Genomic DNA, 11,855 nt, shown 5'->3' on the forward strand with positions numbered 1-11,855 from the left:
AGATGGGAGCTGCCCCAATTAAAGATGGTGGTGGTGGCAGCGGGGATAATCCAAGATGGCGACAAAGGTGTCCCAACACACTGGTAGATGAGGAGCTGGAGTGAGTCCTGCACAGGGTCATGGTGCTGAATCCACACAGGGCAGGTTCCAGGCTGTTCTGGGAATTTCTTTATGGCCATCTTCAAAACAGAAAAATGGAGGGAAGATTAGAATTACTATGACCAGCCTTGGGAAAGAGATAATCCAGTTTCTCTGGCTTGCCTTGGGGGAGCGAGTTACAAGCCAGGAACTGCTGGTGAAAACCAAAATATATAGATCATAATGTCACACTATCAGATTTCAAAACTGATCACAAAAATTACTAGGCTTAAATTAAGCTTAAAAGCTAAATAGAACTAATGTGAATATATGGAAAGAAGAATAATGTTTCATAAAGGACTCCTGACTTCTATCTTGTTCTTTAAATGTTCTGTTCATACATGTTTTGGAATACTTCAAATATTAGAAAAGTGTTCAATAAAACTAAATCAAAGAAATACCCAGATTAACAATTCCCCATGATAATAATTTATCTGTTTAGAATAAAAGAAACACAGGAAAATCTTTCCAACTCACCTTTAAATAGAGATAATGCTAATCCTCTTCTGTGGCAGCTACTGTCTCTCTCAACCTCCATCCCCTGCTCCTTCTATTTAGAGAAGTTGGAAAGCTAAAAGGCACATTTCCAGACTCTCTTGCTGCTAGCATTCTGCATATGGAGTAGTTTCAGCCAGTTACATGCAAATGTGAAATTTGAAAGGTAGGCAAAGATGAGATTTCTACAGCAGGGGGAGCTGACCAGCTGGTTCTGATTCATAGATTTATATGAGTCTGTGTAAGCTGGGTGAACATTGCACTCTGTTGTCACATCTTCTTAAGAATTTGTGGGGAGATTGGCTTTGTATTACACAGATGGGCACTGGGCAACTCTGTGCCTCGCTGAGGAAAAACAATTAAACATGGGCAAAGGAGATCCTAAGAAGCTGAGAGGCAAAATGTCATCATATGCATTCTTTGTGCAAACTTGCCGGGAGGAGCACAAGATGCACCCAGCTGCTTCAGTCAACTTTTCAGAGTTTTCTAAGAAGTGCTCAGAGAGGTGGAAGACCATGTCTGCTAAAGAGAAAGGAACATCTGAAGACATGGCAAAGGCGAACAGGGCCTGTTATGAAAGAGAAATGAAAACCTATATCCCTCCTAAGGGGGAAACAAAAAAGAAGTTCAAGGATCCCAATGCACCCAAGAGGACCCTGTCGGCCTTCTTCTTGTTCTGTTCTGAATATCGCCCAAAAATCAAAGGAGAACATCCTGGTCTATCTATTGGTGATGTTGCAAAGAAACTGGGAGAGATGTGGAATAACACTGCTGTAGATGATAAGCAGCCTTATGAAAAGAAAGCTGCTAAGCTGAAGGAAAAATACGAAAATTTTTGCTGCCTACTGAGCTAAAGGAAAACCTGATGCAGCAAAAAAGGGAGCTGTCAAGGCTGAAAAAAGCAAGCAAAAGAAGGAAGAAAAGGAAGATGAGGAAGATGAAGAGGATGAAGAGGAAGAGGAAGATGAAGAGATGAAGATGAAGAAGAAGATGATGATGATGAATAAGTTGGTTCTAGTGCAGTTTTTTTTTTCTTGTCTATAAAGCATTTAAACCCCCTGTACACAACTCACTCCTTTTAAAGGCTGTGTAAGATTTGTTTGTAAACTGTATAGTGTCTTTTTTTGTACAGTTAACACACTACCGAATGTGTCTTTAGATAGCCCTGTCCTGGTGGTTTTTCAATAGCCACTAACCTTGCCTGGTACAGTATGGGGGATGTAAATTGGCATGGAAATTTAAAGCAGGTTCTTGTTGGTGCACAGCACAAATTAGTTATATATGGGGACGGTAGTTTTTCATCTTCATTTGTCTCTGATGCAGCTTATACGAAATAATTGTTGTTCTGTTAACTGAATACCACTCTGTAATTGCAAAAAAAAAAAAAAAAAAAGTTGTAGCTGTTTCGTTGACATTCTGAATGCTTCTAAGTAAATACAATTTTTTTAATTAAAAAAAATAATAACCCTGAACATTAATGGCCTAAACTCATCAATCAAAAGACATAGACTGGCAGAATGGATTAAAAAGAAAGACTCAACAATATGCTGCCTGCAAGAGACTCATCTCATAGAAAAAGATATCCGCAGAATAAAGGTGAAAGGATGGGAAAAAACCACCACACATACGGACTAAGTAAAAAAGCAGGGGTTTCCATCCTTATTTCAGATAAAGTGGACTTCAAGCCAAAGTTAGTCAGAAGGGATAAAGAAGGACATTTCATACTGCTTAAGGGAACCATAAATCAGGAAGACATAACGATAGTATATATTTATGCCCCAAACAATGGTGCATCCCTGTACATCAAACAAATCCTTCTCAATTTCAGGAATCAAATAGACCACAACACAATAATTCTGGGTGACTTTAACACACCGCTGTCACCACTGGATAGATCTTCCAAAGAAAAACTAAACAAAGAAACCATAGAACTCAATAACACAATCAATAACTTAGACTTAACAGACATATATAGAATATTCCATCCATCAATGAGCAAATTCACTTTCTTCTCAGCAGCACGTGAACCTTCTTGAAAATAGACTATATTATACCCACAAATCAGCCCTTAGTAAATGCAAAAAAAAAAAGAGATACTGTCTTGCGTTCTATCAGATCATAATGGAATGAACTTAGAAATCAATGACAAAATAAAAAATAGAAATTACTGCAACACCTGGAGACTAAATAATATGCTAGCAAATGAAGCATGGATAACAGAAAACATCAGGGAGGAGATAAAAAAAATTCTTAGAGGTCAATGAGAATGACAATACAACATATCAAAATCCCTGGGACACTATGAAAGCAGTACTAAGAGGAAAATTCATTGCGGGGAGCACATTCAAGATAAGAATAAAAAGTCAACAACTAAATGACCTAACATTACAGCTCAAAGCCCTAGAAAAAGAACAGAACAACAGCAAAAGTAGTAGAAGACAGGAAATAATTAAAATCAGAGCTGAAATCAATGTAATTGAAACAAAAGAAACAATTCAAAAAATTGACAAAACAAAAAGTTTTTTCTTTGAAAAAGTAAACAAAATAGATGAACCCCTAGCTACACTAACAAAGAGAAGGAGAGAGAAAACTCAAATTACTAAAATTCGTAATGAAAAAGGAAATACCATGACAGACACCACTGAAATACATAACATAATGAGAAACTACTTTGAAAATCTGTATTCCAACAAAATAGAAAATACCGAAGACCTTGACAAATTTCTACAGACATATGCTCCTCCCAAACTGAACCAGGAGGACATACGCAATTTAAACAGATGAATATCAAGCAATGAAATAGAAGAAGCCATCAAAAGCCTACCAACCAAGAAAAGCCCAGGACCAGACGGATTCTCAGTCAAGTTCTACAAGACCTTCAAAGAAGAACTCATTCCAATACTTCTCAAAGTATTCCAGGAAATAGAAAAGGAGGGGACTCTACCAAACTCATTCTATGAAGCTAATATCACCCTCATACCCAAACCAGGAAAAGACACATGAAGGAAAGAAAATTTTAGACCAATATCCTTGATGAATATAGATACAAAGATCCTTAACAAAATATTGGCAAACCGTAAAAAAAAAAAAAAAAAAAGAATTTGTGATGGCATCCACAGTATTAGTAGAAGCAGTAGTTTCCTGTCCTCTAGGAGGGAATAACCCTAACACCAAACTTCAGAAGAAGTTCCCCAATTCTGCTTTTCTAGTCTTTAAATGTATTTGTAAGTCCCCCTTCCTTAGCTTAAATTCCTTTATGCTAGGAATACCTAGCATAATTTCTTCTTCCTACACTGAACCCTGAGTGATAAACTGAGTGCTGCTGTGAGAATTAAATAAAATAATATATATATATTTATATATATATATATATATATAAATAACTCAGAATAATGCCTGGCACTTTCTACTTAATATATGTTACTATTTAAATTTTTATTATGGCGATGGTTCAACTGGGAAAACAGTCTAGAACAGGGGTTTAAAACTATGACTTGTAGGTCAAATCCATTAAGTTTTTGTAAATAAAGGTTTATTGGAACTCGGCAACACTCATTTGTTTACATGTTGTCACAGGCTGCCTTTACACTACAAGGACATTGTTGAACCAAAGGTTGTCTGGAACATAAACCCTGAAATATTTATAATCTAGTTCTATTAGGGTTATCTGGAGAAACAGGACCAAGGGAGATAACTTGAGGGGAGGGGTGGGAGAAAAAGAAAGAGATTGATTTGTTATAGGAATTGGCTCACATGACTATGGTAGGTGCGGGGCGGGCAGGTGGGTGGGTGTGTCCCTCCATCTGCCATCAGCTAACTAGAGAATCAGCTGAAGAAAGCTGGTCCAAAGCCCTAAGAACCAGGACGGCTGATGTCTAAGGGCAAAAGTCAGATGTTCCAGCTCAAACAGGAAGCAAATTCACCCTTCCTTTGCCTTTTTGCTTTAGTCAGGCCCTTACAGGGATGGTGGGCCTTCTTTACTCAGTCTATAGGTTCAAATGCTAACTTTTTCCAGAGATACTCTCACAGACATACCCAGATATAATGTTTTACCAGTTATCTGGGTGTCCCTTAGTCCATTCAAGGTGACACATAAAATTAACCATTGTGTTGACCCTTGACAGAAAAAAATGACCCCTGATCAGAACTATGAAAAGCAGTGGAGAGTACTAGTCCCAGGAAGTACTCATGAGAACAACCATTCTTGGGCTGGGGATTTAGTTTAGGGGTAGAGAGCATGGTTAGCAACATGTGAGGCCCTGGGTTCAATCCTCAGCACCACAAAAAAACAAAACAACAACAACAAAACAACCTCTTAATCTAGAATTGTAATATTTAGGAAAAACAGTTTGGGAAATTTTCTTTCTGCAAGGGTTCCAAGTAGATCTTGAAGAAAGGGAAACATAAGTTGGTATACCATGCAAAATTCTGGTTTTATCAACAAAAGTAAACAGACACAAGAAGACAAAGTGATGTCACCTTAAATCTAAATGAGTAATTGATGGTATTCATTGTTCTGTGCCCTGCCATTTTCCTTTATTATTATTATTATTTTTGTGTGTGTGTGTGTGTGTGTGTGTGTGAGATGCTGGGAATAGAACCCAAGGCCTTAGGCTTACATGTGCTCTATCACTCACCGCCAGTCCTCCCCTTCCATTTTCTGAAGTTTTCCTTGGAATAACAGCCTAGTTTGGAAGGTGAGAGACACATGCTGAAGGTCTATATAATCCCTTTCTTCCCTCCACCTGATTGCCATTCCTTACAGTTTGCTTCCTAAGTCTTCTTTTACCCACCTTCATCTTAAAAATTGTTGTTCTAGCCTAGGCCTTGGTGATTAAAAATTATGTCTAATCTAATATAGTCCAAATTTATCTTTATTTTTTTCTCCTTTAAAATCCCAATAATAAGCCAAGTGCAGTGGTGTAGGCCTGTATTCCAAGTGACTTGGGAGCCTGAGGCAGGAGGATCGCAAGTTCAAGGCCAGCCTGAGCAATTTAGCAAGGCCCTAAGCAACTCAATGAGACCCTGTCTCAAAATAAAAAATACAGGGCTGGGGAGATAGCTCAGTTGGTAGAGTGCTCGCCTCACAAGCACAAGGCCCTAGGCTCAATCCCCAGCACTGCAAAATAAAGGAAAAAGTAAAAATAAAGAATACAAAGGGTTGGGGATCTAGCTCAGTGGTAGATGCCCTTGGGTTCAATTCCTACTACCCAAAACAGCTTTTTTTAAATGAATAAAATCCCAATAATAAAAGTTTCTTTATCTTTCTCATTATTAGCAAATTTGTCACAAATTTCACTAAAAGAATAATAACTTGGGCCTGGGGTTGTGGCTCAGTGGTTGACTGCTTGCCTGGCACTGGGTTCAATTCTTAGCACCACATATAAATAATAAATAAAATAAGGTCCATTAACCACTAAAAAAAAAAAAAAAAGTTTAAAAAAAGAATAATAACTTATGCTTGACTTTAAAGTTCTGTATGTCTTCAATTTTAACGTTTTTTAAATCTTTTACTCCCTTTCTCCCCACTTCCTTCTCCTAATAGATAAATATGATCCAAATAATCTGACAATGATTTTCAAACTTGAATGTGCATATGAATCACCTGGAAATCTTGTTAAAATGTTCTGATTCAGTATGCCTGGGATCATACTGCCAGCCTCAACAACTTAGTGAGACATTGTATCAAAATTAAAAAAAAAAAAAAAAGGGCTGGAGATGTGTCTCAGTGGTAATGTAACTCTGCATTCAATCCCCAGTAGTGGGAAAAAAAAATTTAATAGAGAAACATTGAAAGAACAATTCAGCAATATTCCAATGAGCTAAAAACAACCAATATTTTAGTTTTTTTTTTCCATTTTTCTTTTTCCATGCTTAGTTTCTTGGTTTAAAATAACTGTAACCAATAAAAAAAATTGATAATAATAATTATAAATATCATGCAAATAGTGCCTACCTGCTACACAGTGGGCATTCATTAGACTGATAGGTGAATGACCAATTCTAAGAATTACTTTAAAAAAATATTTAATATTCCCATTGGTGAGAAACAGAAGGTTCTGTTTCAAATTTGCATACTTTGCTATTGAGGATGAATATTTTATATGTTTATTGATTGAATGCATTTCTCTTTTTGTACATTTTTCTTTTCAAACATTTTGTCCTTTTATCCACTGAATGTTAATTTCAGTGAACTCTTTATAATTTCAATTTATTAATAAGATTTTGGGGATTTTTATTCCCAAAGTAAATGTCACTAAATTGGGGTGACAACTAGGAAAATGAGAGTAAATCTTTGTATTCACAGAGTGAAAAGAGCAAGTGGAGATAAATATTAGTTCAAATATTGAATGATGCCATCTAGAGGAAAATTTATTCTGACATCTTTCTGGATTAGTTTCCCAAATTTCAGTGCTCCCAAATTTGGTACCTATGGAACTTTGTTAAAATACAAAGTCTGGTTCCTCCTTTGCTTTGAGGTTTCTAACTAATTTTATGTGTGTAACAAGTTCCAGAAATTGTGCTTCTGATAATATCCATACTGGAAACTATAAAAATTCCATTTCAGTTCAAAGGAAGGTACATAATTTTCACAACTTCAGCATAAGAAGTAATTTTGTTACTGATGACATTCTTTAAATGGGTAGACTGGGCCAGTCCCTGTGCTAACTACTTTACTTGTACTGTCCTATTTAATCCACTCAAAAATTGTGAGGCAGCTGGGTGGGGTGGTCTACACCTGTAACCAGAGCTCAGGAAGCTGAGGCAGAAGGATTTCAAGTTTGAGGCCCTAAACAACTTAGCAAGGCCCTAAACAACTTAGCAAGACCCTGTCTCAAAAAATAAAAAGGGCTGTGGATGTAACTTAGTGGTTAAGGGCCCCTGGGTTCAATCCCTGGTACCAGCCCACCCCACCCAAAACAAAAACCCCCCAAACCAAAAACAAAACCAACAACAAACTATCAAAAAATTGTAAGATAGATACTCTTATTCTATTTCATAGGTGAAAAGACAGAGACAGAGAGTTTACATAACTTCCCCAAGATTACATAGCTCATACTGTAACTGAGCTCAGACTCATCCAGTGATTACACATGCCCAGGGCTCTGTGAAGGAAAGGATACAGTCATGCAAATAGTAAAAAGGACACTGTTCCAGGCCCATGGTTTTGTACTATCACCTACATTCAGCTTAGTTTACTACATGCAGAAATTAGTCACCTTCCTTTATTATAAAGGGTTGTTTAGGGACATTTTGCTTTGATATTTTACAACTTAATATGCACACAATTTGGACAAATACAGTCATATACTCAGACACTCCTTAAATATTGGTTGTTGCTGTTTTTGTTAATTTTTTTTGTTTTAGTTGTGTTTGAATCTTTATTTTAATTTGTGTATTTATATGTGGTGCTGAGAATTGAATCCAGTACCTCACACATGCTAGGCAAGCGCTTTACCACTGAGCCACAACCCCAGCCCCTGTTGCTTTTTAATATTGTAGATTTAAGGATGTTTTCAATATTTTGTTGGTACTCTCCATTCTTCCCTCAAACTAAAACAAATTAAAGTAAAATGATCTGCCTCAAACCTATGTGGAGGTAAAGTGAAACTAATTTATTTATAACTGGTTAGAAAACCCAGTTGATAGGGATCTATTGGTCAGGCCAGGAAAGCTAAACAAGATGGCCTTTAAGCCTGAGCGCTTGTCCCAGGGACAAAGGACCAAAGGCTGGGCCGGCACAGTGCTGGTACAAATCAAGTTTTGCTTCACCACACCCTGCTGAAATATATCTTTCCTGTAGTTTCCTCCCTCCCCTGAGCCCAAAGTATCAACTAACTACAACTGAAAAATTAATTCCTGCTACTGTCCTCAAAGGAAATAATTTGAAGGTAAACTAGGAACTTTACAATAGTGCCTCTTGAGGATATTTTCCCTAACAATTGTCCCCACTCTCTACTCTGTTAGCATCTCTAATAACAGAAGGTTCTGACTGTGAAAGATTTCTTTGTCTTTGGCAATGACAAAGATTCATTATCTCTCTTAAATATCTATTCACACAGAGAAGTTTCTTTTCCGTATCCTATAAGATATCTTAGTATTTAAGCTTTTAAGCTTTAGTGACAAAGAGATCAAATAATGTGGTGGGTTTTAAACATAAGATGAACAAATAATATAACATTTCTCAATTTATGTTTATATTGCTGAGCGCAAAAGAAGTTTAAATATATAAACTTGTATTTGTATCTGTAAATTCTATACTCTTACCCTTAACTCCCAGGAACTCAATGCTGAAATGATTAAACCTAATAATCCAAAAAAGATTCAATCTAATATTCAGCACAAAAAAAGGAAAATATAACCAACAAGGAATCTTCTAGTATATTGAAGTGGAAAGAATAGATGATATAAAAATAACAATAGGTAACATCATTTGAACATACAATAGATAACATTAATTAAGCATTAATTTGTGCCAGGAACTTTTCTAAATGTTGATTGCATGCACGATTACATTTAACCCCATAAATGCCAAGGGATTCATAAGATAGGTACAATTATTAATCTTTTATACAGATAAGGAAACTCAGTCATCTAGTTAATAAACTGTGGACATAGAACCACGCTGCCGGGCTTCACAGCCCACGTTCTTGTCTACTATGTTACTGTATAAGAAAAGATCAATCAGGCCCCAACTCCTTGGAGACTCAGAGGCAAATTCGGTTACTTGGAAAAGTCAGACGCAAATTTGGGATTGCAAATTTACTGAATGGAGCTGTGGATGTAGTGGGAAGTACTTGCCTAGCAGGAGCAAGGACCTGAATTCAGTTCCCAGCGGGGTGGAGGTGTGCTTTATTCAACTGAATTACAATTAGTATGTCCCAAGTTGTAAGAATCTGTGGACATAATTGGTGAATAAGAGGCCTAAGCCATTCACTTCAGGTTTCTTTTTTTTAAACAAAACAAAATTAACAAAAAAAGTCAAACAAGGTTACAGAAACTGTGGTATGGCAAGAGCTACGTTAAACAGAATGACGCTTTTTACACGCCTAATGACAGTGAAACCTCTTGGAGATAACCATGTAAGTCGAAGCCAACACTGTGTGACTGTAAGGTTCGGCCACTGGCTCCCTGGCGCCCATGCCATAGGCCCTGGAGAAACCTCGGGCACCTGGACTGAGCATTGGTTTTGTTTTAGTTTTGTACACGTGAGAGCGCAGCACCAGACTCCTCAGCCCTAGGCAGCCGATCATAACCACGCAGCAGGAACTTGGGAAAAGGAGTCAAGTGCTCCCGGGGAACCAAAGTGCCAGTGTCCGCCTGCTCCGGGGCAGCATTTCTCGCAGCACCAGGGGCGGGGCGTAGCCGACTGTGTGTGAGGAAAGGGGTGCTGAGGGAAGGGAGCGCTACCCCGCTAGCGGAAGGCGCAGGCCCAGCGTTTGCCGGCTGCGGATCATGCTGAACGGAGCACGCTGCAGGCTCGCCTCGACGCTGTGGAGGACACGCGCGCCGCCGTCAGCGATCGTTCGTAGGTGCCTCCGCACGACGGGGTCGCTGTCCTTGGCAGATCAGAGCGAGAGGGCGAAAAAGCCGTCCCGCACTTTCGACCAGGCGCTGCTGGAGTTCCTAGTGTGTCCGCTCTCCAAGAAGCCGCTCAGGTGCGCCTCGCCGGCGTCGGGTTTCCCTTGGCGCAAGGGGTCCGTGGGGGTGGGGGCGATCCGGTCGGTCCGGGTATTCTCCGCTGCCATTTCCCGATGCGGGCCTCGCAGGACTCCCTGGCACCTTCGCCGGGGCGGCAAGGGCAGAGAAGTACCGGAGGGGAGCCTCAGACATCCGGGTCTAATCGCCGGTCCGCGGAAATGGATCCTGGCATTTCGGGGTTAACGGTTGGCTGAGTGGGGAAACAAGATTACCTTGAGTTGTCTGTGCTCCACAGAAAGGAGATGTCTGCCTGCTGGAGGATCTAGGAAGTGACTAACTCCCAAATTAACAAGTGAATCCTAAAACACTCTCAGAGTTTCCTGGGACACCCTCTGAGGGCACATTGAATGAAGGTAGCCTTTGAATAGCTTCTCTAAAAGCCCTGTTTTTCCTGATGGGCAGAATCAACAGCCTTGGGGAGAGGAGTCCCCTCTGTTTCTCCTTTGCTAGCAAAGCAATAAAACTTCTTTTTCTCAAAACCGTTTCCTGATTATTAAATTGGTATTATTTGGCATTGGGGACAAGGACCAAGCTTTCAGTTACAGCTCTACAGTTCCAGGCTAACACTGCATGAAAACATCAAAATGTTACCCGTGGTTATCTTTGGATGGTAGATTGTTAGCAATTTTTATTTTCATAGTTTTCTAGCTTTTTCCAACATATTATCCAATTTTCTTAAACTTCAAAATTACCATTTGATTTACCTTTTAGCTAATTGTATAGCTGGCTCACTGCATACTCAGTTCTCAACGTTTCCTCATTTCTTTTTTTTTTTTTTTGCGGTACTGGGGATCGAACTCAGGGCCTGGTGCTTGCAAGGCAAGCACTCTACCAGCTGAGCTATCTCCCCAGCCCACGTTTCCTCATTTCTGTCCACATTTTCTCAAGCTTTTATTTTGCATATTTTGATTTTAACTTTCTCTATTCAGCATTTACTCTAAAAGGAAGAAGTTAAATCTTTCTTCAGTTTTTGTTCCAGTAGTAAATTAACTGGGATGATTTGGGGATTGACTATAATAAAGAAGGAATATTTGGATAAAAGGGGGTGATCTTTTCTAACTGGTTTGGGAAAGAATTATGGCATAACTTGGGAATCAACTGAAAAAGATAATGAGCATTAACCAACTCTAATGGAAATAATTACAGATTCTTAAGAGAAATGCTTGAGTTGGCTACTGCTGCTTTTATAATTAAGACTGTTTAGGATTAACAATATCAAAAATTGGATAAATGGTGACTGTAACTGAACATCAAGCCCGGAAACATTTTGTTTCCACAATTCATTTTGTTCTTTTCTTCCCCCCTCAGATATGAAGCCTCAACAAACGAATTGATTAATGAAGAGTTGGGAATAGCCTATCCAATCATTGATGGAATTCCTAATATGATACCACAAGCAGCTAGGACAACACATCAAAATAAGAAACAAGAAGAAACGGAGCAGCACTAGTTCATAATTTTAAAAAATCAGCAATTCAATTTTCTTACTACTATATACCTTTTAAAAACAAGGTGGCGTG

General features: G+C 38.6%; 1 protein-coding gene and 1 pseudogene across 1 annotated transcript; both read left to right on the forward strand.

Moving 5' to 3' along the window:
• The first annotated feature begins 998 nt into the window (after positions 1 to 998).
• LOC124994973 (high mobility group protein B1-like) lies at positions 999 to 1,717 on the forward strand (annotated as a pseudogene).
• An 8,262-nt stretch (positions 1,718 to 9,979) lies between these two features.
• Positions 9,980 to 11,785, forward strand: Pyurf (PIGY upstream open reading frame). The gene is made up of 2 exons (XM_047567277.1): positions 9,980 to 10,292; positions 11,644 to 11,785. The coding sequence occupies exons 1-2, from the start codon at positions 10,090 to 10,092 to the stop codon at positions 11,783 to 11,785; spliced, it is 345 nt and encodes a 114-aa protein (XP_047423233.1). The 5' UTR covers positions 9,980 to 10,089.
• The last annotated feature ends 70 nt before the right edge of the window (positions 11,786 to 11,855 follow it).

This window comes from Sciurus carolinensis, chromosome 10 (genome assembly GCF_902686445.1).
Source record: "Sciurus carolinensis chromosome 10, mSciCar1.2, whole genome shotgun sequence".
Classification (NCBI taxonomy): Eukaryota; Metazoa; Chordata; class Mammalia; order Rodentia; family Sciuridae; genus Sciurus; species Sciurus carolinensis.